Raw genomic sequence first — 27,330 nt, 5'->3', positions numbered from 1 at the left:
ATTCAGACCATCAAAACAACACAACAGCTCAGCGAGGTTCCGTTTGCCCAGTGTGCCCATGGGCCGGAGCCTAGGAGCACGAGTGCCGGTGTGTGTGCCACGCACTGCAGCTCTGCACAGCCTCAGCATCAACCTTGTAACTTGGACAAAACTTCCACAGGACACCAAGCCACCCATGCCCCAGGCTGCTCTTTCTGGGGTGAAGATGCAGACCCCTGTCAGTGCAGAGGGTGAGTGGAACACCCTGCCTGGATGTGCCCTTCACAATCCCACCTGGCCCCTCCCAGCTCAGCCCTCAGCACCTCCCAGCAGAGAGCACTGCCTGCAGGCTACATGCTGGCTCACTCAGCCTTCCTGGAATCTAATTAAATGTTAATTCTCAGCAAATTTGTTTCCTTGTAATCTGTGCCTCTATCACCCCCAATTCCAGTGCCAGCCGCAGCAGCTGCCCTCATTGTGCCTTCCCTGTGCTCCACGGCCATCACTGGGACCACAGCTCTCCACTCCTGGGCCATTCCTCACCATTACTTACAGAGTAAATTCAGCTTAGCACAAAGGAAAGAGGAGCTACCTGGTGCCCCAAGAGACTACTGTGGGACACAGCCTGTGCTTGGGTGAGGGAGAGGCTTTCTTTATCTGCAGTGACCCTCACACAGTGGACTCTGGGTTACAAACGAGCTTTTATTGCACTGACTTGATTTCCTATCAGCACTGAGGGGAGAGAAGGGCTGCAAAAGGTTATCAGTGTTTTGCATCTTGCAAAACTGGAAAACGTCAATTTCCTGCAGACATGAAGACCTAGACTGAAGAGAGTCCACCGAGCAAAGCTAGCCCTATGGCTCCTATGCACAGACTCACACACACACACAGAGCAACCTCCGGCACAGCACAGCCCCTGGCCAAAAGTCATGGCAGCAGCACACCCAGGTTATGCAACTGCATTTTCATCCCTCCTTTTTGCCATACATGTCTGTGTTCTCCTTCATGTCTGCTTTTTCTACTGGTGCTCCTGCTACAGGTCTGCAACTCACAGAATCCTCCTATTTCAGTTCTGCACTGATGGTGTCAGTGGCCAAACCAGATCTTGCTGTTACTGCTGCCAATCAAGGCCAGGCTGGCTCCTTGCTCCCACACAAGAAACCACCGGTGACAGTCCCACTAGAAGAAATCTGAAAGGCAACTCCATCAGTAACCACCAATTCCCCTGGGAACCCTAACCCTGCACAATCTGCCGAGGAAATGCTCTATGTCCACTTCCTTTATTGTCCTCTCTGCACAGCTTGTTCGCACCCTGCTGTCTCCGTGGCCTCTTGGGCAGCACCCAGGTGCGCAGCAAGGTGAAGCAACTGACAGGAAGCTCCTGGAAAGTAAAATCCCTGGCAGGCCAGGCCAGGCCTTGGTCCTCTGAGACAATATTTCATTCTTAACAGCTGGAAGATTGAAGCAGCATAAAGACCCAGTGACCATGTCCACCCAGCACATTTGCTGTTGACAGAACATTCTTGCTAGCTGCAGAGGCTTTCCCAGCCCTAGTGATGGTGGCAGAGAGACCTCCAGTGGCTGGGTGGCCACATAAGCTACCACCCTTCACATCCCCACTGTACCCCATGGGGAGGCAGGCAAGAGGGTATGGGAGGGGGGATGAAGGTCAACACAGTCACTGATGCTGGAAAGAACAACCCTGTTGGGGTAAACTGGGGCAGGACATCTCCACGCCTGGTGTCGCACAGAGCTGTGACAGCGCTCAATGGCCAGACTCACGCTGTGGTGAGGCTGGCACTGCCCACTGTGCTGTTTTGGTCAGCAGTGGAAATACAAACAGTCCCTCTGAGTTAAGGAGAAATTCGGGTTTCTAACCAAAAAGATAATTTCCCTCTTTGCAATGATTACTGCTTTGATTTCACTTTAAAGAGCAGGGTTTAGTTCATTGGTTTTCCTTTTAAACAGAAAGAGCCTAAACTGGGTTGCAAAGGTCTTTTACAAGGTCAGAGCAAACTCTCAAAAAGCACTGCTGGTTTTAAACTGCATTTGCAGCAGAGAAGCTACTCATGTTCAAAAACCCCCAACCAACAGGAGTCCTGTTTGCCTTACAAGAATGCTTCAGGAGTGGACACAAACTCTGAGTATCCCCAGTGCAATGGCATTGTAGCCGAGACAGTAACAGCCCAGTGCTGCTTGTCACCATGCACATGCACCAAGAGCTAACACAGCAGCCAGCCAAGCTGTCGTCAGCCAGACCAGCACTGGAAACTCCACCTGCCCTGCTTCTTGCCCAAGGAGCTTCTGCCACAGTCACAACCAGACACTTTGCAGGCCCAGAGGGTCTCCTTTGCTGGACATGCACCTGCTGTTTTTCACGTGGCACAGCAGTAGCACAGCACTCACTACAACAATCCATAGGGAGACATCAGGTTGATCCAGAGGAAAGATCAACAAGCCACAGCACGGATGTGTGAGAAGGGACACTTACTTATATAATGAGGAGTTTTATCATGCAGTGAAAAGGCAAAACATTTTGCTTTTCACGACCAACAGCATTCCGCTTTGTTTTGAGGCTCCAAGGCAGAGCAGATTTCAGCCGGGCCAGCTCAGGCATCCCTGCTACAAGGCCAGTCCCACGCACCAGCACCGCAGGGGGGCTGAGCTCACTGCATGCTGCTGACCCCGGCCCCGCTGCGGGGCTTCAGCTCAGAGCGTGGCGCCGGCCACAAAAACTTGCAGTTGAGCAGCTTTGTTCCTGCTCTGCGGTCCCGCAGGGAGAGCTGCGCTTTAATAAACATGATGATAGTCAGCAACAGCCTTCTTCAAAAGGCTCTGCACACAGCGCCCAGGCCTGGCACCACCAGGAGGCTGCCAGAGCAGTGTTTGTACAGATGGAGGTTCGGCGAGCTGCCACCCCTCGTGGGTCTGGGATTTAGGGTTCAGATCAGACCTCATTCAGAGACTCGTTAGCTCTCATCCACCTGCCCCCACCACGCCATGAGGCCGTGCTCCAGGCCACCCTGGGGCACCAGGGGGGCACCTCGTTAAATGGCCGTGTGCTGCTTGCACTGTCGCGTTCCCTTTCCAAGCAGGTAGGAGAGCGCGCAGCAGCAGGTCTGGCTCCTAGTGCCCCACGGAACCATTTGGGTTGGAAGAGAACTTTAAGCTCATCAAGCTCAACTGTAAACCCAGCACTGCCAAGTCACCACTAAACCACATCTCTTGGCACACACTTACAAGTCTTCTAAATCCCTCCGTGGATAGAGGCTCCACCGCTGCCCTGAGCAGCATCCTCCAGGGCTTGACAACGCTTTGTGGGATGAAACTTTTCCTAATGTCCAACCTAAACCTCTTCTGCCACAACCTGAGGCTGTTTCTTCTTGTCCTATTGCTTGTTACCTGGGAGAAGTCTCAGGGAGTTGTGGAAAGCCAGGAGACCTCTCCTCAGCCTCCTTATCCCCAGACTAAACAACGCCAGGGCCCCGAGCGCCTCCTTATGGGACCCTTCACCAGCTTCCGGACCGGCAGACTGAGCTCCTTTCGCCCCCAGCCCGGGCTCCTTCCGGCTCCGTGTTGGGGGAGCACATCCGGGGCGCCCCGGCAATAAAACCCATCAGAGCCTCGGAGCTCTGCGGCTCCTGGGGCCCCGCAGCTCACCCGAAAAATGTGGCTGAGCGGTGGAACCCGCGGGCCCCACACGCCGGGGCTGGGCACTCGCCCAGCCGACTGCTCTGGCAAGGGGTGAATGCGCCGCGGGCACGAGCAGCCTGCCGCGCTAGGACTCTTGCAGCGCACCGCGAACCCACCACCCCGCGGGTCCAGGGCGGGCGCTCTGCACCGGCGCCACCGCTCCGAGTCAGGCTGCCGCTGCCTCTGCTCCGTGTGCTCCTCGGCCCCACCCGCCGCCGCCGCAGCCCCCGCTCGCGAAACACAGGCCCGAATCGGTGCCTCGCCCTTCTCACCTGAAACTCCGCGCACCACGGCGCCAGGGCTCCTGCCTGCCCCAGTCCCTGCAGCGTGTCCCCAGGCAGCGGTTTGTCCTGGCTACTTGACTTCAAGCCCTGCAGCCTTGTGCCAAACATAGCCTAGTTGTTCCTCACAACTTTTTCCACTCCAGATGGAAGGGCAGGGCCACGGCCATGAACTGGTGAGAACACTGCTGTGAGGAAGGGGGTTCCTGAAGGGCTTGCCCTTCCTTTTACACAAGCACTTTCAGACAGAGCACCTGGGCCACCACACAGGCATTGGGGGATCTTCCCTGACAGGCTGCCCAGCACAGCTGAATTTAATTCATTACCTGAGTAGTTCAGTTTAACTCATTATCTTAAGTAAATGACTAAAGTCGACACACCTGCCCAGCACACAACTAGCACTCCAGTCTGCTTGCACCTGGGCTGATCATCTCCTAGCCCATCTCCTGTGGGGGTTGGAGGCGTTTCCCCTGGGCCACAGCACACTCACCGTTAGGGTAATCCAGAAGATCAAGTAACAAGAAGGTGACCAACAGGCAGCAGTATTGCTTCCCTCTGCCCACGGCCTCCCTAGGCAGGCAATCACCACACAAGTTGCCTTCTAAAGCGCCAGAAACTGCAATTCACAGCAGATTCCTTGCTTGTGCTCTGCAAACACGATGAACGTTAATGTATTTGTGCGGCACAACTCTGGACTGAGAGATTACAGAATCACTGCTGCAGGAAGATGCACCTGCCTTATGTTAGCGCTGGGCTCCTGCGCTGCCCAGGCCCTGGAATTCACAGAATCACCTGTGGAGCCACGCCTAACGGATTTGAATGCTTCCAAGCAAACTGACACCTCTGCTTTTCTCGATCAGCTTTTGTGGATTCCTGGTATCCCCAGATCTGTCTTACCTCCAGGAGTCCATGGTCCACAGGCTCAGAAAGATGATTCTGCACGATTCTACCAGAGAAAGTGGGCAGGGGAAGGACACTGTGAAGCACCTTCTGGAGGAATGACACTATGAAACACTTCCTACAAGACATCCTCAACACTGAGGATGGCAGTGGCCCTCAGCTGTTTCTCTCATGCCCGCTCCCATCTCATTATCTCTTTGCCTCCTCTATGACACAAACTCGTTCAGATTTATTTGAAGACGCAGTTATCAAAATAGAGATCTGTGACATAAACCCAACTGGAAATATAAATAACTACACTCGCAGAACCCCAGCAGAAACACTTCTCTGTCCCTAAGCCTGCTGTTTTCACCCAATCATGGACCTCTTCCTTCCCCTCAGCCGCACCTCATCCAGCCTTTTGATGACAGGGCCGGATTTGTTAGATGTAGCTGCATAGGCCTTCAGCAGAGCATGAAACATAGATTCGGTGTCTGGATGAGTGCTGAGGAAGGCTTTCTCCAGAACATACAAATCAACTCCTTTATCCTCTTGAAGACCTGAAACAAAACTGAGTCCAAAGTCTATCAGCACCAAGTCCAGCTTCTCGATGGGTGGGCGCAGAAGTATATTGGCAGTTGTAAGATCCCCATGGATGAGATCCTCATCGTGCATTCTCGCCAACACCTCGCCCATCTTCTCCGCCAAGACAAGGAGGCCACTGGCATCACTGCCACTGCGCTGCACGGCGTAAATATGGTCTTGAACAGTAATGGAGCCTACAATATCTTCAAGATATATGGTGTTGGTGACACAATCCACAAAGTAGACCACTGGAGCTGCAATTCCTATTTAAAAGAAGAACAAAGAAAATGCTAGTGATTAATTTAGAGGGTATTTTAACAACAAAATACAAGCCAGCTGAGATCACCCCTGGCCACTGATGACCCACATCTAGCAACGCCCCATGCCCCATGCCAATGCCCCATGCCAATTCCCTGCTTCCAATCCACACTGCACCACCCTTCAGCCTTAAAATTAATCAGCATCTCGAGCCTGGTGACAGATCAGCCTCTCCTGGGGCGGGACCCTGCAACAACACGGTCGGGGGCCCTCCGGCCACGGACAACCCACGCTCTGGCAGGGCACTCCGCGAAACCAGAGCGCAGCCCCCCGGCGTGACAGGAAACTGCCTGTATCCTTCAGGCAGACGCAGGAAAGCAGTCAAGTGGCTGTTTGCTGTGGGGGCCCTGCCGAGCACAAGTGCTGCCAGCGAGGCGCCTGGCCCGAGGCGTCTATCTCACCAGGCCAGCCCGGACCCGCCGCCGGCCCCCGCGCCCACCTGCCCGCCGGCACCGCAGCAGGGATCGCGCCTCCTGCGCCGTGCGCCGCCGGCTCAGCCGCTCCTCCAGCGCCGGGTGCCGGTACCGCTTCGGGACGCGGACCTTGGCCACCGTCGCCCGCCCAAGGAAGAGCCCCCGGTAAACGTGGGCCTCGGCGCCCTGCTGCAGTAGCTGCATCCCCGGCAGCGACGGTGCCGGCGCCTCAGCCACCACAGGGCCCGTGTCTCCCGCCTCGACCCCAGGCTCGCTCGTCGCAGGGCCCATGGCCCCCGCTCCGTCCATCGCAGGGCCCGCGGCCCCCGCCACGGCGCAGCGCACACCGCCCGCCTCCGCCCCGGCTGCCGCCATGACCGGGACTCCGCGCACATGCGCGTCGCGCTCCGCTCGTCACCGCTCGGCTGCCGCTGCCGGAAGCCGCCGGCCCGGGCGGGCTGCGCCCCCTGCCGCCTCCCCTGCCCCCCCCCCCCGCCGCCTCCCCTGCCGCCCCCCCTGCCGCCCCTCTGCCGCCCCCCTGCCGCCCCCCTGCCACCTCCCCGCCACCTCTCCTGCCCCCTCCCTGCCGCCCCCCCTGCTGCCCCCTCTGCCGCCCCTCTGCCGCCCCCCTGCCGCCCCCCTGCCGCCTCCCCTGCCCCCTCCCTGCCGCCCCCCCTGCCGCCCCTCTTCCGCCCCCTGCCGCCCCCCTGCCGCCTCCCCTGCCGCCTCCCCTGCCGCCCCCCCTGCCGCCTCCCCTGCCGCCTCCCCTGCCGCCCCCCCTGCCGCCTCCCCTGCCGCCCCCCTGCCTCCCCTCTGCCTCCAGGAACTCTTCCTTGTGCGGCCCCCAAAAGTCCTGCTGCCCTGTGTCCTCCTCTGCTGTGGTGGCGAGTACCGAGGAGGTGCAGGACGGCAGGGCTTGCGCCTGAGCCTTCCCCAGCCGGGGGGTCTGCATCTTTCCTAGGCTGCAAGTGGGCTCTTGTGGTCACCTCAGAGCTGTCTGCCAGGGAGTAGCCCCGGGGACACCACTCCCGAGGCATCACCACCAGGATGCGCCACCGCTGGGGTATCACGATGGGGACTACACCTCTGGGACCTCGCCACCAAGGCTCTGCCAAGCAGCCGAGCCCACACCTCTGCCTCAGTAAAACAGGGACAAGCCCCGTTCTGTCGGGAGGAGACTCGGGGGTTCATGGCACACCGAAGCCCGGGTGCCGCCCCGGGCGCACTGCACACTGCCGTTTGTGTTGCTCAGAAGACACAAGAGGCTGCAGCCCAGTCCATGTAAATATGTTTTCAGTTGTTGCCTTTGGAGGTGCCACAAGTCCATTTTGTCCTTGTTTTCTCATCCACAACATTTGTTTCCTTTTCAGAACTTTTATATTTTATTAACACATTCCATACAGCTTACTTGTCAGGGCACGGTGGGATCATGCCTGGAAAATATTTGTCTTGCCCCAGTAACAGCTTTTGAAGCCCTCCCCAGGCTCTCGATGCCGTGGGTAATCCATCCCGCAAGGCTGCCTGCCTGCAGCATCCTCCGGCTGCCATCGCTGTGGCAGCTTGGCCAGGGAAAGAGATGCACTCCTGGGCACAAACGACCTCACAAGCAGAGGTTTTCCCCATGCTGTGGGCAGATTTCACCTAAACCTCCCTGCACAGCCCACCCCAGGCATGCATACAGCCCAGGAGCAAGCACACACAGACACCCTCGGCTCACTCATCTGGTAAATGTGATGCTCTCCCATGTTGCCCCAAAACATCCTCCAGAGCTTTCAAAATACGAAAGAAAATATCTTTCCTTTATTTTTTCCCATGATATTTATTTATGTCAATTTTCTCTTCCCTGTGATTCCACTTATGCATTTCTCTTTGCATGCAGCAAACAGTCGACATAGCCCTTGGAAACCTTCTAGAGCCATTGACAATATTTGTGGTATCACCCAGTGTTTTTATTGGAATATCGAATGACTCCAGAGAACTGCAGTGAGGCCACAGCCTCTGCTAGATTGTTCATTATGTAACTTTGCTCTCCTGGTGACAAGTATTTATCAGCTCCCCTTTTACAAACAATGTGATTGAGTTCAAAACCGAAGCATGGCAAACCAAGCTAATGGGAACCAAGACAGATCCCCTGGGCTCCTCCATGCCAATCCCTTGGCACTGAGCAGGCTGCAGCACTGCGGGCAGCTCTGCTCAGACTGGAAAAGGGCTGAATCTCGACTACCACAGGGCTCAAGTGGCTGCTCATGCCCAGCTAATGCACTTGCTGGCTCTGAGATTGTGTCCTCAACCTGTAAACTGTGGGCAGAGAGATAAACCCTCCCATGTGTGAATTCACAGTTCTGACTCACATTAAAGTTCAGAATCATGAATCTGGGCCAGTTCCCCATGAAGAGGATGCCACAGGCAGAGTGGGCTGTATGGAGCAGCCGCCCAATGGAGGGGTGCAGGGACACAGGAGAGCACCCTGGGTTACCACAGGTTGTCACACTGAAGGCATCGTTAACATGTCCAGGAAATGGGACCCACTGGTGTGCTGACTGCTCCCTTGAACCCCTTCATAGGAGTCAACTGTAATTAGGGAAGGGCATCTTAGCTGGGGAAGGGTCTGGAGAACAGGGCTGGGGAGGAGCAGATGAGGGAACTGGGGGCGTTTAGTGTGGAGAAGAGGAGGCTGAGAGGAGATCTCACTGACCTCTATAGCTCCCTGAAAGCAGGCTGCGGTGAGGTAGGGTTGGTCTCTTCTTCCTAGCATCAAGTGATAGAGTGAGAGGAAATGGCCTGAAGTTGTGCCAGGGGAAGTTTAAGTTGGAGATTGGGAAAAAATTCTTTGCCGCAAGAGTGGTCAGGGATTGGAACAGGCTGCCCAGGGAGGTGGTGGAGTCACTGTCCCTGGAGGTGTTCAAAATCACGTGTAGCCATGGCACTTGGGGACATGGGTTAGTGGCCATGGTGGCGTTGGGTCAAGGGTTGGACCTTGGAGGACTTTTCTAGTGGATGCATGTCCCTGCCTCTATGAAATCGTACCCGAGTCTGTGACGAGCACTGCTGAACGCCCCAGCTGCTTCTCTGCAGGATGGGCTGCTTTATCTTCTGTTCTTTTAACGCCTCTTTTAGCTGGCCCAGCCAGAGGCAGGGCCCCGTCTCCAGCGCAGCGCAGGCTGCAGCCCCGAGCGCCGCCGCCCAGCGCTTCGGGACGCGCACCCCTGCGGCTCAGCCCCGGAGGTGCGAGGCAGGAACCTGCCCCCCGCCCGCAAGCCCCGCGGCAAAGAGCGGATAAGCGTCAGATAGGGAATGGCACAGCCAAGACACACAGCCGAGAGGAGGAGGAGGAGGAGGAAGGCGTCGCAGGAGGAAGCGCGGCTAGAACCTCATGCGGGGCTCAGGGGCTTCAGCAGGCTGAGAGCAGACCAACTGCAAGCAGCACGATAAGAGAGATGTCGCTTACCAAAACAAAGGAAAAATGAACTCCCACCAAAAAGTCCCCCAGGGGGAGATTGTCCCTGACGTAGATCATAGCAGGGTTCCAGAGGACCATAACCCACAGCATGTGCAGCAGCCATGTAGCAGCTGCATTTCTGCATATCCTGGTGTCAGCTTTCTGACCACCTTTTGTAAACACACCATAAAGCTCTGCCTTACTCTCCAGGCCCTCACCTCCTTGCTGTCAGTGCTAATAAGGTTGAATTGCCCTGCCAGGGAACGGGAAGCCTCCAGAAAACAGCAAGGTGGCAGATACATGAATGTTGAGTGACCATGGAGAAAAACATCAGTTCTTCCTTCTCACACTGAAATCATTTGAGAAGTAAGGAATCATGGGGACAATCTGGAACTTTCAGGTGGTTTCACTTGAAATTAAGGACAAACTCCCTTACTTGGAATAGACTGCTGCCTGTGCTGCAGACTGGACATTCAGGGGATGTGATCCAAGGATATGCATGATCCTCTGCTGCCCATCTCAATCATCCCAAAACTATGAGCTGGAGCATTAAAAGAGTTGGCACCATTAGTCTGCAGAGCAGAGGCCTGGTATATATCCCCCTGCTCAGAGGAACCATCACGCTTTAAAGATTTCTCTTGGGTGTACCAAGAAGTTACCGTGGGGAATGATGGGAAAAGCTCTCCCCAAGACACTCCCCATATTCCTCACTCTTCACCCAGCCTGCTTACTTTTGCTGGTGCCACAGGCGTGTGATGGTCACTGATGCAGACCTCACCCATCTTGACCCTCTACTGCAGCAAAAAGCTTTACTAGCACAGGCTCCACAGAGTGCTGGGATGGAGCTCGAGTTGCTATAAACGCAGTATTAAATTAAGTCACATGCAGGTCTCCTGTCATTTGCATGCATCCTCAGCAGCCTCTGTTGTGTGTCCCCAGGAAGGCTGTGAAGCCCACTCCTGAGCCTGTGCACATCTCCCCTGCACAGGTCCTCACACCAGCTGGGTTACAGCAGACTTCTCCAGGTCATATACACTTCCCCACAGCACAACCTGCCCAGCAGCTGGTTTACATGAACAGCACCAAGGGAGAACGTTTGCTCTGTTAAAGCATTCTGAAAGCATTTCTGGGCACTCCAAGCTTTGCAAAATCCTTCTTTTACAAACTGGGCTTTGGGATACACGAATTTAGCTCCAGGCTCCAAAAATCATCTTGCATCCAAGTGCAGGTCCCAGTGTCTTTTATGCGGTAGACAGCAACAAAGTTCCTGTTCTGCCCAGCAGTAGAAGAATGTTAATTGCAAGAGAAGCTGAATACTGAAATGCTTTGCTTCATGGAGCACTGTGCAAGGGGAAGGAGATAAGCTCCAGAGACTGATCCTTTCCCACAGCAAAGAAAGTTAGGAGTGCAAACTCAGTCATGCTGCTATTTCGTTTGTTGTTTTGAAATGGTGACTCCTTTCCTAGCAGATTTTCTCCAGCTTCCCAGATGAGCTACCTGAAAATTGTAATAAATCGTCAATCTCTTGTGGGCTTTCTACAGACTTCCTAGTCCAGAGGGGCAAAGCTCTGCATCAGAGAGGGTCTGCAGCCAGCAAGAAGAGGAAATTCTTTTCCTGGATAAGAAGGATCACGGAGCTGTCATTCCAGCAACCAAAGCCATCCAGACCAATCAGCAGTATCCCTCTGGCAAAACGACCCCTGCCGCCTTGCACCAGCAAACTGTGCTGCATGGAGCAGTCACCTGCCCAGCCCCAGGCTGTGGTGCAAGTGGGAGCCTGTCTAACCAGCTTAGAATCACAGAAGCACAGAACTGTTTTGCTTGGAAAAGACCTCTCTAATCATCAGGCTGAGCTGTTAACCCCACTAAGCCGTGCTTCTCAGCCGCACATCTGCAGGATTTCAAACCCCTGCAGGGATGGTGACTCCACACCTGCCCTCCACAGCCTGTCCCAAAGTGTGACAATGCTTTAAGCAAATTTTCCTAACGTCCAACCTCAACCTCTCTCGGCACGAGGTGAGACCATTTCCTCTCACCCTGTTGCTCATTACTTTGGAGAAGTTACCTGGATGAGTTACTTGGCGTTACCTCCCCACCTCGCTGCTGCCTCCTTCAGGGAGTTGCAGGCAGACAGAAGCTCTCCCCTCAGCCTCCTTTTCCCCAGCTGCTCAAGGACCTGGCGGTCCTTCAGCAGCTCCTCGCCAGCCCTCTTCTCCAGACCCTTCTCCAGCCCCTGAACGTCCTCCTCGGAATAAGGGCCCCAAAACCGAACCCATTGCTCAAGGTGTGGCCTCACCAGTGCCCTGGGGTGATCCCTGCCTTGGTCCTGCTGGCCACATCTATCACTCCGTTAGGCTCCTTGCCCCAGCCTTTTGCCGCAGCTCCCGGGGCGGTGCTCTCCCGCAGGCGGCCCCGAGCAGCCAGGGCGGCCGCCCCAGCACCCCTCGGCTGCCCGAGGGGCGGGCAGGGCGACTACAAGCCCCAGGCTGCCCGGTCGGGAGGCAGGGCGAGAGCGACGTGGCGCTGCGCGTTCCCGCTCCGGCCGCTGGACCCCGCTCCGCCCCGAGCCGCCCCAGGCGCCGCGGAGCGCCGAGGGCTGTGCCCCGCCGCGCCATGGGTGAGTCCCGGACGGGACGGGGCCGGGGGCGGCGGGGGGCCCGTGGCTGGGAGGGAAGCGGCGGGGTGGCTCGGAAGGGGCTGCCGGGCTGGGAGCGGCCGCGTCCGGCCCCAGGAAATAGTTTTGAAGGAGTTGTCGGCTTTTCCGAAAGGCTGCGGCTGCAGCTCTCCGCCGCCAGCTCCTGCCTGCCTTTGTAGCTCTCGCCGCTGCGAGCATAAAGAGCCTGTGCCGTGCACAGCCCCTCGGGCCAGCCTCCCCGGAGCCCACCCGCGGAGGAGGGGGCTGCCAGCGGGGCCAGCGCGGTTCTGGCAGAGCCAGTCGCGCAGGTGTGTGCAGAGAGGGACTGCAGCGCTCCGAAGGCAGCCCAGTCCTGGTCGGCTCGGCGGCGCTGCTCGCTGCCGCGCCCGGGGCACGTCCGTCCGACCAGCCTGTCCCGGGCAGGGCATCTCCTGGCGCAGCCCCTTGTCAGGCCCACCAGACTTTCTGAAGAGCCCTCGTCTTCCCCAGCGACATCCGAGCAGGCTGCGCGGAGCTGCCTTTCAGTCAGAGTTCATCACTCTTGCTGCTCGTTAAAGTCGGCAGGAAATGCAGCAAGCTGGGCTGGAGACGGCTGCGGTGCTTCCAGACGGGCTGCCTGTGTCTAATTGAGTCCTGTGGCTTGAAGCTAATGGCGTGTCCACCCCGTTCAAAGCCTTTTGTTCCCAGTGAGCAAATATGCTTTCTAATTACCTTCGTAACTTGCGCAGGGAGTGATAAAAGCAGCGCAGGTAGTCACGCAGCACGGCGGAGGGACTGGCGTGTAGCTGGGAGCCAGCACATCCAGCCAGCCCTGAGGAGCACCCTGTGTTGTTGGCTGCAATTAGAAGCCAAATAGAGATATTTTCTATTAAACACAGCTTGGGAGTGGAAAAAAGCCCACAGGCAGGTGGGGACAGTTTGCCATCGACTGGTGGCTTTGCAGACATTCTTTCCACACAGGGTCTTCTGAAATTGAGTACTTCTTAGGCAAAGCCAGTGTGAGAACAGGCATGGTATAATGTGCTGGAAACGAGCAGAGACTAAGCTAATGCACTTTACCAGTACCTTCGAAACTCTCACCGGACGGGGGCTGTCACTGATGTCCCCAGGGGTCCCTGTGTAGCTCTGCCTCATGCCCTGTACAGAGCCCCCTGCCCTAACATGACTAATGGTCCACACGTGGTCAGCCTTTCATCCTCTCCCCAGGGTGAGAGGTGTGTGCAGCAAGCACCTTTCTTTGTATTTTAGGGTTGGTTGGGTTGCCTTTGCTGTCGTTTTTCTCTTATTTTAACTAAACTTACATCCTCACCACACTTGCATGCTCAGCTGTATAGGAAGGCCAAGGTCACAGAACTTCTTTCCCTGGGGCAGGCAACAGTGGCCTTCTCAGGTCAGGAAGGGTCCTCCTGTGGTCATGGATCTGAGAAGGTGATGCTCAGGCTTGCTGGGCACTGTGTGCTGCAGAAGTAGAGGTGAAGAAATGAGAGCCATCCCTAGGAAGATTCACTGGGAGAGCCAACTTTTGTAAGCAGCATTTTTAACACCAGGGTAAGGAACAGGATTGCAGAGCCTGCAGCAAGCCTGCTGGTGTTACAGGCACTGAAACAAGACAGTGATAGCGCAGAGCAGTTTAGGGCCAGAAAGCAGAAGCTGTGCTTGTTGTCCAGAGCAGGTTTGGTAATTAGAATCAAGGGATACCATGGAGAGTCCCCTCGCACAGCTCCAGCGCTACAAATCACTGCTCTCCACCTAAGCACAAGGCTTAAGCCTGGCTTCAGAGCTCTGCACCCCAGATGGGTACCCCTGCAGTGGGCAGGACTGGTAGGCTGGTGACTCTCTGCCAGTGCCTCTCTGCATGTGACTTAGGGGGAAATTCAGCAGCATGGCTTTGTAGATGGAAAACTTTGGATGTCCTGGGAGAGCTTTTTCCAGCTTGTGTATGCTGCCAGTGTGCCTGCCTGCGACAGAAAACTGAACCCAGCATTCCCTGCTGCTCTTCCAGGTCGTACACTGCTCCTCCTCCTGTCTGCAACAGTCTCTCTCCTCGGCGGGCTGGTGTTTGGGTACGAGCTGGGCATTATCTCTGGTGCACTGCTGCAGCTGCAGACAGACTTTCACCTCAGCTGCTTCAGGCAAGAGGTTCTCGTCAGCTCCCTCCTTACTGGAGCTCTCCTTGCCTCTCTGGTTGGGGGGATCCTTATTGACCGCCACGGACGGAGGAAAGCCATCCTGGTCAGCAACTTGGTGCTGTTGGTTGGCAGCCTCATTGTGACACTGACCAGGTCGTTTGTTGGTCTGGTCATTGGGCGGCTGACTGTGGGCTTTGCTGTCTCTGTCTCGTCCATGGCCTGCTGCATCTACGTCTCAGAAATGGTGGCTGCTCAGCGGCGAGGGCTGCTGGTGTCTCTCTATGAAGCAGGCATCACTGTAGGAGTCCTGCTCTCCTATGCAATGAATTACATCTTTGCAGACAAGGATGAGGGATGGAGGTACATGTTTGGGCTGGCCATTGCCCCGACAGCCATGCAGTTCCTCAGCATCCTCTTCCTCCCAGTGAACCCGACTAATTTAAGCTCATGGGACTCAGACTGCCAGAAGGGCCTCATTCAGTTGCAGGACTCTGAGGAGAGAGCAGCAGCCAAGCAGGACCCTCCTAAGGAGAAGCATTACTCATTTCTTGACCTTTTCAGGACCAGGGACAACATGAGGAGGCGAACTCTGGTGGGCCTGGGGCTGGTGCTCTTGCAGCAGTTCACTGGGCAGCCCAACGTGCTGGGCTACGCCTCCACCATCTTCCACTCAGTGGGGTTCCAGAGCAACTCCTCAGCAATCCTGGCCTCTGTTGGGCTGGGGGCAATAAAGGTGGTGGCCACACTCATTGCAATGGCCCTTGCAGACAGGGCTGGCAGGAGGGTGCTGCTGATGGCTGGCTGCGTGGTGATGGCCATCTCTGTCACCACCATCGGCCTCAGCAGCCGCATTGCTCCGCTGGCCATGGCCAGGGACTGCAAGGCAGCCGCGGACCCCAATGCGTCCCACGGCCTCACCCAGCACCCCCTGGCACCTGTGTCCCCCCAGTTTGTCGTATCGCCCATCCCACCAGCGCTAGGTGCTGGCAAAGGTCAGGCAGGGCCAGAGTTTGCTGCCATGAGGAGCCTCACAACAGCTTTTGCCAGTACTCAAAGCAGAGAGGCGGTTCCTGGTTCTTCCCTCATTTGGAAAAGGGTCTTGGAAGCGACGGTGGGAAGCACAGACCCTCCTTCCAGTGGTGCTCCCTGGGCAGAACAGAAGGTGTTCAACTGGATCACGCTGCTGAGCATGATGGCCTTTGTGAGCGCCTTCTCGGTCGGATTTGGACCAAGTAAGTGTGATGCTTGTGTATCCCTGATGTAACCCGGGGGATGGAACCCAGGCTGACCTTTTCAGTCTGCCTGAAACATCCATTATGTGTCTGCTTTACCAAGCACTCACTGGGAGCAGAGTTTATCCCCCTCAGACATCCAGCTCTGCCAGCTCCAGGGCTGGTACTTCCTCCTCCATGCTGTCTAACCTTCCCAGCACTCTGATGAGGAGGGAGACAGAGGACTGAGTGGCTTCTGCTGTGTGGTGAAGAAAGTCTGGCAGAACTGGAAGAGGAAGCTCCTTGGAAGGTTCTCGGCATCAGCTGGGCTTTTTCTGAAGTCATTATTCATCAACTTGGTTTGACAGTGACAGATAGCTCCGGGACAGGAGAGGCTGCTTTAAGATGCATTGCTGTAGCCCCTTCTCACTTCTTCACCAGCAGCACATCCTGCCAGTGGGTATGCCAGGTCATTTCCATCTCTCCTGAATGCAATGACCAACTCCCTTGCTCTCTCCTGTGCTCCCTGGGCCTGTTCTTTGCTATTTCATTCCTCTGCAAAGTGCTGAAAGTGGAAGTTTGGACGTTTCCTGCTGTCACCTGACTTGGATGAATGTTTGGCCCCACGGGGTGCTGGGTGAAGCCAGAGTTCATCCCCCCTGCTGAAGTCTCCCTTGCTTATTTCCCAAATAAATTGCTTACCCCCTATAACTTTCTTTCTGATCTCTGTAATCTGTGCAGTGACCTGGCTGGTCCTCAGTGAGATCTACCCTGCTGGGATAAGAGGAAGAGCCTTTGCCTTCTGCAACAGCTTTAACTGGGCTGCCAATTTACTGATCAGTCTCTCCTTCCTGGACCTTGTTGGTAAGTGGCCATCCCCAATGCCTCCCTCGCCCACAGCTGCTGGGGGGAGACATAGAGAGATTAAACTCTTTGAACCTTGGAGCCTGGACTCTGGAATAGATGAGGGGCAGGCCTGGTGGCCCTGACAGCAGGACTCAGGAGGCAAACAGCAGCGCTGGGCTGAGCCTCTCCACCACCCGTTTCACAAAACCCATCCACGTCCCCCTGGGCTGTCCTGTGGCAGAACAGGGACCTTGCAGCTTCCATGCTGCTAGCTTTAGGATGTTTCTTGCCAGCAGAGTTCTCAGCTGAGGCACTCAGCACAGCTGGCCCCTGAAGCTCAGCCTGGTGTGAAATGTCCTTCCCCCTTGCTGGTTCCTGGTCCAGACTTTCCCAGTAAGGAGCCTTCCCTGCCCGTTTGAGGACTTCCCAAAATGAAATGCCCCTGTCAGGCACCTGTGAGCACCTTGCAGGCAGCTTCCTTTGTATCCCATGACATGACCTACGTGCCACAGATCTCCACAGGCTTGAGTCTCTCTGCAGGTGCCATTGGTTTCTCTTGGATGTTCCTTCTCTACGGGCTGGTGGGAGTGGTGGCTGTCGCCTTCATTTACTGCTTTGTTCCCGAGACAAAAGGACAGTCCCTGGAGGAGATAGACCTGCAGTTCTCCAGGAAACGGTACCTGTGCCCTGCCAGCCTGGCTGCTGCCTTTGGCTGCTTCCCGCTAGCAGCCCCTGGGGTCGATGACACTGGGCCCCCGGGGCTGCTGCAGACTCTGGTCAGTGCTGCTGAGAGTATCTCCAGTTTGCAGCAGGGATGTGGTACAAGGTGTGGAGGCTGCGGCGTGGTTCACCAGCTTGTGCCTTCCCTGAGCCTTGTGGCCATGCTGCTGAGGGCACCGGTGACACTTGAGAGGAAAAGGGATGAAAAACTAGGCTTTTGGGTGAGGAGAGCAGAGCAGAACCAGAGCATGGCACAGGCAGGTCAGGACAGTGAGGTCCTCAGAGTAATCTGGGGCAGAGACATCTCCTGGTGTAACACATGTCATGGGCTCTCACCTGGTAGTGTCCATGCAGAGCCTGTCACGGGCTGGGGAAGACCAAGGGTGCTTGTGCAGTTGTGGTTGTGAAGGAGGAGTCAGGGCAGCGGGAAGTTGTGCACCCAAACATCCATGATGCCAAGGGGAGGAAGCACACAGCATGGAGGGGGAGGCTGGAGAGGGGTAACTGCTGTAAACCCCTGCCTGGCTCCCGGTGAGCTGAAGCTGACCTTCAGCATTGCCCTGCAGGGTGTGGGGAGGAAATGTGTTCCAGCAGAGGCGTGGAAGAGGAGCGAGCTGCCTGCACACCCAGTACCAGAGAGTGGGGCACACCAGCAGTACATGAAACCAGGGACGTGCCCACGCCATCTGCCTGAGGAGCAGCCTGTGCCATCTGCATGGTTCTTCCCCATGGCCACCAACTGGTGACCTCTCAGAAACTGTGCTAACCATAGTGCCTTAAGTCTTGGGATGTGCCAGTAGCTGTCCCTTGGTTGCTTGGAGGATCACTGGTCTGGGGAGCACATCCTTCCTTGGATCCCTTTCCTTGGGTTGTATCTCCTGTCGTTGACCAGGGTCATGATTTTGTACAGAGGAATTAAAGCACAGCTCTTGCTGCTGGTGCTCTCCATCTCATCTGTGGGCAAGGTGTTTTGTGCCAGCTCTTCGAAGATGTGATGCTCTGTGGAGGGCAGCGCAGAGGAGTGTGTCAAACACCCAGCAGCAGACAGCAGTGTTGTTCCCCTCTGTGACTTCTGTGCAGGAGCCTGGAGTTCTAGATGGGAGCCAGTGCAGATCAATGCTCTTTTAGCAGAGGCAGGACAAGTGATGGCTCATTGCTGTTATCCAGGGGGTCAAGCTCCAGCAGCTCACCCACCTGACCACCCAAGGCCCATGCCTGCCCAAGCAGCTCCTGTGCATGCCTGACTGCTTGCCTTTGGACACAGCCTGGTTTGCACGCTGCAAAAGGCAGGCAACGTTCTGGTGCCTTGGACAGGTTTTCCACCTCTTGCAACTGGACACTCTTTGGTTAACTTCTCTCCCCTCATGCATGCTATAAAAAACACTTAACTCTGTATTTGCCCCCAAAACCTTGGGAGAGGGGAGGAGAAGCTGGCATCCTGCTGAACAGACACTGCCTTGCCTCCTCTGAACCCTCTGAGGTGTGAAGCTCCAAAGCCTGGGGATTTCAATTGAAAATGCAGCTCTCTGGGGCCCAGTGCCTGGTTGGCACCACAGGAACTAACATACAGGATGCAGCCTCATCACCCAAACCCCTGCCTCAAGGAGAAGCCACAGCAACATGAGAGTGGTCTGTCCTTGGCTGTAACTCGGCCTCTGCCTAGGTCACTTTTGAGATGTGCTTTTCTCTTCCCACTGTAGTCACCTCCATCTTCGCCCACCTGTGCTGCAGCTGGAACTCGGTGTGGCTGAGGTCCCTGATGCACTGCAGATGCTGCCCCCTCGGTGGCACACAGGGACACCTGTAAAACAGAGCGCACCGGTGCAGACAAGCCCACGCACGCTCAGGGGTGGAGCTGTGTCACCGGGGAGAAAAGTGTCACTGCAGCCCTAGGGCTTCAAGCCCGCCTCCAGATTAGGGCTGCGGAGTGGCCGTTGGCTACAGGGTCGTGTATTCAAATGAGGATCCCTGGCCAAGAGGCATGGTGGGCAGAGGGGGGATGCTTGCGTGCCCCTCGATGCGTTTAGCTGGCGGTGGGCACCACGGAGTGGCAGCAGCTTTTGTTTCAGGGCTCTGAGCATTAGCCATCTGGCCCAGCAGTGTCAGGGTGCACCCAAACCACCTTGGGAACATTGAGTCCCCTGCCGAGCGCGGCCGGCCCCGGGAAGGAGCCGGGGCACTGCGGGCGGGGAGCGCACCGCAGCAGGGCTGCCGCGAGAGGGCGCCCGGGGACCGCGGCACCGGCAGCTCCGCCGCGACCCCGCTGCTGCCAGCGCAGCCTGGCGCTGCTGCCTCGCCCTGGGACCCCGGACCAAAATCTCATCTCACCCCAGCTCTCGGAGACCAGGCTAGGCCAGAGAGACCACCGCGCTCCACGAAGCAGGGTTGCAGCTGATCCTCTCATTGCCTTGTCCCTGGGCTTGGTAGAGCCCCTGGAAAGAAGCAAAATGGGAATGAGAATCCAGGGCATGGCGGCAGGAGGGTGGGCAGGCAGCTGAGGGGCAGAGAGAAGGGGCTGGGGACCCTTGGGCTTCATGAGAGGGTGGAGTGGGCTCCGGTGAGGCAAGCAGGGCTGGATGGGTTGAGCAGGGCAGCATACAGGGCGAGTTGGACTGTGTAGTACCAGCAGAGCCAGAGGAACATTAGGCAACAAAACAAGGGTGAAACTTAGAGATGCTTCTATGCCTCGACCAGAAGCTTCAAACAAACAAAGATGATGCCAGGCTTTCTGATCCCCCTGTATGCCAGCCCCAGTGCCAGCACAGACTTCTTGAGATGGGAGACCCCAGGTTCCAATTGGAAAAATGCAGGGCCAGTAGGAAGAACAAGTCCCTGGCCCCTGGTCAGGGTAAAGATAAGGACCAGCAAGTGTAAGATGAGGTGAGAGAAGTTGGTCACTCAGTGAGCCACCAGGCAGAAAAAAAAACCTCTGATTTTGAATCCAGTAATGAGTCTCCTGGAAGCAGGAGTGCTGGAAGCAGCCAGGAGGGCTGCTGCTCTGGGCTCCAGGGGAGTGCTGCACAGGACCTGCTTCACAAGGTGTTTGTGGGCAAGCTGCTCTCTGCTAGCAACCACAAAACAACCAATTTAGTGCTGTAGTGGGAGGGAGCACACCAAATAAATCCAGCCTGTGGCTCTGCAATTCCAAGAAAGGGAACTATGAAAAACTCAGGTGATTAGTCAACAACAACAAAAGGAACAGAGAGAACACGAGGAGCCTGCGAGCAGTCTGGGGGTGATTAAAAAATGCTCTATTGAAGCCCAAGTAAAACATGTGCCACAGCTCAGAACTAAGAGGTCCTGGGAAACACCCTGTCCGCCTTGGTGCTAAGATGGCATCACAGGGAGAAGGTCAGTGCTTTAAAACTGGGAAGGTTTCCCACAGGAGGAGAAAAGGAAAAACCATAAAGCAAAGGGAGTAAAGTGTAGACAGAAAGGTAAGAGAGCTCACAGAGAGCACAGGGAGTTCTTTGCAAGGACTTCTCCAAGTTCAACCAGAGCAGAAGCGAGCAGCAGGCGAGGGAGACGTTGCTCTGTACCACGGGGCACAGGGAGCTGGGCAGTGTGAGGGATGGGAGGGCTGCTCAGACATGACTGTGTGCTGGTCTCCACGGCTGCAGTGCCTGGCAGATCTCACAGCCAGTTTGTTCTTTGCAGCTCATGAGTTAGAGGAATTAGACCAGTGTGACCTCACAAGTGGTTACCTGAGGATGGGCAAGTTGCTAAAGTACCTCCCACCTACAAACCAAGCACTGGAAGAGGACCCTGGAAGCTGCAGGCTCTGGTGTCAGCTCCATCCCTGCTGGGTGAGCAGGTCTGCACCAGCAGCAAGAGCCTTTGGGCAGGCAGGCAGGTGGAAAAGGGCCAGCAGAGCAGAAGCTGCCTTGCCAGTGGGCACAGGGACAGGGGGGGGGGCAACAGACAGAGCACGTGGAAGGTCTCAAAAAGATTTTGGTAATGCTGTTTTTTTGGAGTTTACCTTTCTGTAGAGCTGAAGCAAAGGGAACAGACAGCAAAAGCTCCAAGGTTGTGGATGATGCTAAGCTCTTTTGGGAACAAAAATGTTTTGCCACTGGCAAAGGGTTCCAGAAGAACCTTGTAAAAGGGCAGCAGGGATGGATGTGCCAGGCAAAGCTGCAGGCTGCTACCAGAGGCCTCTAAAAGCTATCTGGAGTTAGGATGGACTGGAGGAGTCCTCAGCTGGGTAAGCCAACTGCCCCCATCACCATCATCATCATCTAGCTGGACAAACATGTCCCTGCCCTGGATTTGTGACCCAGCACTGTAGCAACAGGCTGTTGCTCTTTTTTGCTCCCCTGAGGCTGAAACCTCATAAGACTGGAGGATACAGAAATGCTTGAGGCAGTGATAAATCTTCTTTAGTGGGCTTTTATTTCCTTTTCTTTCACAATATTTTCTTTAGTTTCCTAGCCAAATTTTTTTCTAAGGAAAGATTTCTGACTTCCTTTGAGCCACAGCTCAACATCTGTCCACACTGGGGGCTGAAGCAATACACTGTTAAGGGGTTTTGATGTCAAGCCCAAAGCCCCACCAGGGATTTATGCAGCTCTCCCCTTTCCTCCCTCCTCCTCTTCAAACAGCCTTTCATTTGCTCTCACTAATTGTGCTGTCATGCCTCTGCTCTCCCCCCTGGCCGTGCCGACAGCCTTTCATGCAGACAGGTCTCAGTGACAGATGCCTGTGCCATGAGCTGGCCGAGGAGGCTGCAGAGCGAGCGCTGAAGCCATGCAGGCTGCCATCCAGCTCAGGGACAGATTAGACAGTGACTTCCCTGCACCCCCTCCCCACACACACACCTCTGAGGAGCTGCTGGATAATCACTGCTGGTCAGGAGAGCCCTGCCAGCCCCAGCCCACCCACAGGCACCTCTCACTTCCCCAGGCAGGCAGGAAAAGATTAGCTGAACATCTCTTGGGAGAACGGAAGGGAAGAGCCTTCAGCAGCTTTGGCTGGGCACAAGGACACTGCACAGCTTGGTGCCCCAGGGGAGGTGGCTGTGGGGGAGGAGGAGAACAGCCGGGACCAGGGGAACTGTACAGGGTTGAACAGAGCAGTTCTGTGCTGTGCCCCCTTGCACATCCACAGCGAGAGCCATGTGGAGGCTGTGAAGACCAAATGCATGAAATTGTGAAACAAGGCTTGGCCCTGGGGACAGTGTAAATCAACCTGCTCAGATGGAGACTTGCTCTCAGGCCTTGCCAGCAAAAGGGGAATGATGCTTTTGAGCAGCTACTAGATCTGAAAGCATCTGAGTCACAACCAGAAGCTAATCCTGGAGGGGGTCAAAGCTCGAATTTCCTCCAAGTTGTGCCCAGGGAAGACACTGGTGGCAGCAAGACTGGGATAGAGCAAGCTGGGCAGCAGGCAACTCTCCAGCACGTAGATGATCTGTTGGCAGGAGCAGCCCCAGCAGCCCTGCCCCCTGTGACACCTTCACACTCCTGCTGGTGCTCCCCCAGGTCCCCATCTGCTCCGTCTTGCAACAGAACTAGCTGCAAGGGCCATTGCTCTGGGGCCTGTGCTCTGCCAGAGACAGAGAGGGAAGGGAAATGGATTTTTATCCCCTTATCCAATTTCCCCCCCTTGCTCTAAATGCCTGTCTGCAAAGATTTTGTCTATCCCAAGGTCTGCAGACACAGAGGCCTGGGCTGGGAGGGGGCAGGGGCACTCAGCACTGATTTGCAGAGAGTTTTAGGTGAACTGTGCAGTCAGGGTGGACAACTCACTGACAAGCCTTTCTCTCTCACACACACTTAGATCTACCTCTGGATGAGGTAAGGAATAAGCACAAACCTTGGCTTGTTGTTGCTGACTGGAGATGACCCAGGTGACAGGCATCAGAGGGCAGTGGCAGTCCCTGCTGCAGATGCTCCCAACTCAGCACGGCGCTCGGGCTCCACGTGTGCAGGCCAAGGCAGCAGGCTGAAGGATGGGGTCCTGCTCAGTCTGTGCCCAGGGGCATGCAGGGCCAGATGAAAGGAGCCAGGATACAGGAAATACCACACTGGAAAAGCACAACCCAGCACAGAGGCTCCTTAATGCCCTGCAGATCCAGCAACGTCACCAGAGCTGGCAGAAAGCATTCCTGGTACAGCAAACAGGACACCAGCCCAAGCTAAGGAGAGCTGGAAGCAGCAGGGTGTGTTGAGATGGGCACTGCAAGGATTAGACCCAGGCCTAGAATGCAGCAGAGGCTTCCTCCTTTCACTGTCCCTCCTGTCTTCTCTGAAGTGCTCCTTCCAGCACAAGCACCTTCATGCTGCCCATGTTTGGTGCCCATGGCCTGTGCCCTTCTCCTTCCTGCTCTACCTGTCCTTGGTACTGCTCCTGCCTCTGATCTGTGCCACTGAGTGAGCCCTCAAGTGCAGGACTGGGCAATACAGAAGCCACTGCTCTGCCCCTAGACCTGCTGAGACAAATCCAGCCTCGGGATAAGCAGGAGTCACATCCTGACCTTCACTGGAGAGCTTTCCCAGTTGTGTCCAGGTACTTTGAGGATACTGAGCTCTTCCCCCTGGCAATCCTTCTTTCCTTGGAGCTGCAAGAAGCTGGCAGTTACCAAGAGTCATTTGCTCTCAGAAAGATCTTGTGTAGGGGTTGGGGGAAATACCATCCTGGTGGCAGGAGCCCGTGGTGAGAATCCTGGCAGCACACCCATGGCTGTGTCCGTGCTCACCCATGGCTCGGGGTAACAAGCACCTTCTGTTCTGCAGCCTACAGCTGAGTCCTGCTGCTTGATGTAACCTCCTGCAGCAGCACAAATAAAAATGCCAGTGCTGTGCCTATTAATGGTGTTCCTATTCCTGCTGCCCTTCTGATTGCTTCTGCTACTATTAATAATATTTACATATGCAAACCCACAGATGCAAAACAGATGCCTGGGTTGGGACCTCAAAAAACTTCTCTGCCACATGCTTCTGACAGAGAGAGAGAGAACCACACAGAGTGCCACCGAGAGAACGAGCAGGGAAAAGAATGAAATCATTCCTTCCACATTCCTGGCAGAGGCTGACACTCATCCCTTCCCTCTCTCTGCTTCTCTCCTTTCCAGCAGCTGAGACTCTTTTCCAAGAGCAGGTCAGGGATGGTTTCCATATTTGTTCAGACCTGTCTGATTTTATTTTCCAGTTCAGCTCTTATTTTTTCAGATGCAGCTTTTCTTGATGGATGGAAAATACAGAAGGAATGGCTCATCTGCTGCCTGCAAGCTTTGTGCTGACTGCTGGGAAGCCCAGGCACTATTCCAGGCCTGGAGTAAACCTTGCCTCGCAGAGAAAACGCGAACCTTGCTTGCTGAGTTCACACGGCTGGGAGTGATTTAAGCTAAAGGGAAAAGTAGAAGTGAGAAAACTGCTACCTCCTCTTGCCCCTGCCCCACACAGCCCTGCCTGCAGCACATCCACAGTCGCATCTCCACCGCTGCCCAAGAGTGTCAAACAGGAAAGCAGTGGCGCAGGGCAGCACAAGACTGTCAGCAGCTTCACCCGGGCTTGTTTCACAGCAGCAGAAGGTGCCAGGGGTCCCCCAGCAGCAAGGAACACCCTCTGCTTTCAGGGGAGCTGCTGGAGCAGAGGCTGGGCTCTCCTGGGGATGCAGCCAGGGAGCAGAGTGGCTTGGCCTGGGCATCAACCCTGCTCATTGCTCCTGGTTTTCCTGCAAGCCTGAGGAAAAGCAGAAGGACCAAGCTGAAACAAGGACTTGTCCTGCCGGCATTGCTACATAGCTTTGAGCTACAAGTATGCAGGAGTCCCACCAGCATCAGCAGCTCCTCTGCGAGCATGCTCTGGTCTCCTGACCATGTATTTATGGTTCTGCGAGCTGTAGAGGCTCCCCCACACCCATGGATGTCATGCCTGTGCCCAACACAGCCCCCCTGCCCTTTTCTGCTGAGCCCTCAGACACAGCCTGATCTTCCTGAGCAGCCCCACACCTAGCTACTTCATCCACGAGCAGGAGGAGGAAGAGGAGGAAGGGTTTATATGCTCTGCCGCACCAATGCTTAACCAGAGAAAGCCACTGGACAGCGCCGTGAGGAGTGCAGCAGAGTGTCCCCAGGCACTAACCTACCATAAAGTGCCCCAGAAACGAAGGAGCCCCCAAGTGCTACTGGGGGCTAAGTAGTCCCCAAATCCTCACATCTCTCTCAGGTCAAATTCCACTCTTTAAACCAATCCCCATTACATTTTACACGTCAGGCTGTGGAAGGCCTCAGAGGGGCTGTTAGGGTCTATTGTAGGGGAATAAAGCAAGTGTCAAAAAGACTTTTAATGCCCAGTTAAAAATGGCCCAAATACAGCCTGCAGTTACCTGATAAGCTGCAAGGTCTCTACTGGGAGAAATATTTTGCTTTTTAAATTGTCTCAGCCCTTGCACACTTACAAGAGGCTGGCCTCAGCTCTGAGCTAAAGCTTTCTCAGGTACATTAAAGCAGTATTAAAAGCCTGGATTTTGTTCCAAAAAGACTCTTAGTGCTTGCCGGTTGGTTGGGTTTTTTTCTCTTACAATGGCTATGAGCAGCAACTATTGAACACATCAGAGCACTGCAGATCTCCACGGCTCTGGGAGGGTCACAGCCTCAGGCCTCCTCCCAGCATGGGGCTACTGGGCAGCATGGGGCTACTGCCACCCCCCTGGGCAGCTGAGGGAACCAAAGGGCTCGGAGGGAATCATAGCACCATGCAGGTTGGCAAAGCCTCTCAGGATCACCAAGTCCAACCTATGACCCTGCTCTACAAGATTCACCTTAAACCATAGCCCTAAGCAACACATCCAAACGACCATTAAACATATCCAGGGTGGTGACTCCACTTCCCCGGGCAGCTCATTCCAGTCCCTGACCACTCTCTCCATGAAAAAGTCTGGGATTGACATCTCCAGAGATACCCAACAGGGCAGTGCCAGAGCCGGCGCCCATGGGCTCTGCTCATCGCAGGAAGGTAGTTCCTGCTGGTCCCTCGGGGCAGGTTGTCCTGACTCTTCGCAGGGAATCTGGAGAGCCTGCAGCTGTTTGCTGCTCCTTACCCTGCAGGGAACAGCCTCCTGACGGTTACGGCCGCAGGCTGCAGCCCCCGGCCCGGGGGTGTGCTGTGTGCAGACCTTTGCACAGCCAGAGCTTTCCAGAGTCAGTCTCAGCGGCACCGGCCGAGGGCTGAGCCGGGGCAGGCTGCTCTGTGCCATCCTCCCTGGGGCAGACCACCCCGCGGGGCGGCTTCGCTGCTATCGCTGTGCCGTGGGAAACGTCTCTGCAAAGTAGCGAGGGAGGCAAACATCCAAAGTGAATGGCATTGGAGGTCCTGTCCGAGTCTCGGCTGCCAGGAATTAGCATTAAAAACAAGACTTAAAGGTTCCACGTTGAAAAGCCATCAGCTGCTTGCTGCCCTGCAGCCGTGCCAGCTCGCTCGCACTGCAGCTTTGACCAAAGTCTGACAGCTCAGTTACTCAGCTTGGGCCAGGCTTAAAGCTCTGATGAAGCCTAATCTTGTGACCCGTGTTTGCTTTGGCTGGGAACGCTTTTTGCCAAGACGACTTCCTATCCTTCCTAATCTTTCCTGCAGAAAAGGAGCTGGGAGTTGAGTCAGGGGAGGAAGGCAGAGCCAGCCAGACACGGGGAGAGAAACAAGTCCTGCACATGCTGGTGAAGTGGGACAGGTTCAGGGACCTTGTCTATAAAGGGAAGGAATTAAAGGGGGAGTCAGCACCTCGGCTGTCATCATTTGAGATGCATCAAATCCATCATCGCTGCTCTGGAATGTTACCCATCTGGAAGCAGGGCTGGCTGCAACTGCCACAGCCCCACGGCTTAGGGATGGAAAAGCCTCTGCTCGGCTCCAGCTCCTCAAACCTGCCCCTGAGACAGAGAATAGGTTTGCGGGTACAGACCCGCGGCAACCCCCTGACTTGTCGCTGACAGGCTGCTCCCGGGTGCTGGCCGCCAGTCCCCTGTGGAGGGCTGGAAAGAGCTGCTCCGCCGGGCGACAACAGAGGGAGCACAGCGCCCGTGTCAGGCTGCCCAGTGGCTGCTAACGCTCCGCTGAAGCCGACTCCCTCCCTCCTGCCACAGCCTAGAATTCTCTCAGGAGAAGCATGTGTCAGTACCAGCCTCGGGCACCGCGCTGCTACCTCCCCTCCAAAATCTGCCTCTTCATGCCCCCTGCACCCACAGCCCACTCGGACCCTTACTG

General features: G+C 55.8%; 3 protein-coding genes and 1 long non-coding RNA gene across 10 annotated transcripts in view; 1 reads left to right on the top strand and 3 right to left on the bottom strand.

The window, feature by feature from the left end:
- The window catches only part of SLC13A3 (solute carrier family 13 member 3), a 34,238-nt gene extending 29,272 nt beyond the window's left edge, over positions 1-4,966 (bottom strand). For 2 of the 3 annotated variants that reach the window (XM_064167904.1, XM_064167906.1), the window contains exon 1: positions 3,945-4,966. In XM_064167904.1, the coding sequence (XP_064023974.1) occupies positions 3,945-4,064 (120 nt within the window). In that variant the 5' untranslated portion in view covers positions 4,065-4,966. Of the gene's footprint in view, positions 1-3,219; positions 3,777-3,944 lie in introns of those variants that run through there. The other variant, XM_064167905.1, reaches the window with a different exon arrangement.
- Positions 4,967-5,062: 96 nt separating this feature from the next.
- On the bottom strand, positions 5,063-6,555 carry TP53RK (TP53 regulating kinase). Its single transcript, XM_064167908.1, has 2 exons — positions 6,175-6,555; positions 5,063-5,680 (listed from the first exon to the last, which is right to left on the bottom strand). The coding sequence occupies exons 1-2, from the start codon at positions 6,521-6,523 to the stop codon at positions 5,202-5,204; spliced, it is 828 nt and encodes a 275-aa protein (XP_064023978.1). The 5' UTR covers positions 6,524-6,555; the 3' UTR covers positions 5,063-5,201.
- Positions 6,556-12,532: 5,977 nt separating this feature from the next.
- Positions 12,533-25,611, top strand: SLC2A10 (solute carrier family 2 member 10). Of its 5 annotated transcripts, XM_064167449.1 has the most exons (5): positions 12,533-12,908; positions 14,225-15,583; positions 16,304-16,426; positions 16,949-17,084; positions 17,695-18,079. In XM_064167449.1, the coding sequence occupies exons 1-5, from the start codon at positions 12,872-12,874 to the stop codon at positions 17,789-17,791; spliced, it is 1,752 nt and encodes a 583-aa protein (XP_064023519.1). In that variant the 5' UTR covers positions 12,533-12,871; the 3' UTR covers positions 17,792-18,079. The 5 variants fall into 5 exon arrangements, with proteins under 5 accessions (XP_064023519.1, XP_064023518.1, XP_064023520.1 ...); XM_064167448.1 differs by having other exon boundaries at positions 12,533-15,583; XM_064167450.1 differs by lacking the exons at positions 16,949-17,084; positions 17,695-18,079 and adding an exon at positions 24,298-25,611 and having other exon boundaries at positions 12,533-15,583.
- The window catches only part of LOC135188162 (uncharacterized), a 32,025-nt gene continuing 22,742 nt past the window's right edge, over positions 18,048-27,330 (bottom strand). Inside the window, exons 2-4 of the long non-coding RNA XR_010307582.1 lie at positions 22,943-23,153; positions 19,457-19,560; positions 18,048-18,929 (exon numbers count right to left, since the gene is read on the bottom strand). This is a non-coding gene — a long non-coding RNA (uncharacterized LOC135188162). The remainder of the gene's footprint in view (positions 18,930-19,456; positions 19,561-22,942; positions 23,154-27,330) is intronic.

Source organism: Pogoniulus pusillus, chromosome 29 (genome assembly GCF_015220805.1).
Source record: "Pogoniulus pusillus isolate bPogPus1 chromosome 29, bPogPus1.pri, whole genome shotgun sequence".
NCBI classification, from domain to species: Eukaryota; Metazoa; Chordata; class Aves; order Piciformes; family Lybiidae; genus Pogoniulus; species Pogoniulus pusillus.
The sequence above is the reverse complement of the archived record's forward strand: the minus strand, read 5'-3'. Positions and strand labels throughout refer to the sequence as shown.

Bases quoted from the DNA above. Each gene is read 5' to 3' on its own strand.
- TP53RK (XM_064167908.1), bottom strand. From the start codon at position 6,523: ATGGCGGCAGCCGGGGCGGAGGCGGGCGGTGTGCGCTGCGCCGTGGCG. The intron at 5,681-6,174 runs GTGGGCGCGGGG...TCTTTTAAATAG, and splicing joins GCTGCGGTGCCGGCGGGCAG to GAATTGCAGCTCCAGTGGTC.
- SLC2A10 (XM_064167448.1), top strand. From the start codon at position 14,131: ATGTCCTGGGAGAGCTTTTTCCAGCTTGTGTATGCTGCCAGTGTGCCT. The intron at 15,584-16,303 runs GTAAGTGTGATG...TAATCTGTGCAG, and splicing joins CTCGGTCGGATTTGGACCAA to TGACCTGGCTGGTCCTCAGT. The intron at 17,085-17,694 runs GTACCTGTGCCC...ATTGCCCTGCAG, and splicing joins CTGCAGTTCTCCAGGAAACG to GGTGTGGGGAGGAAATGTGT.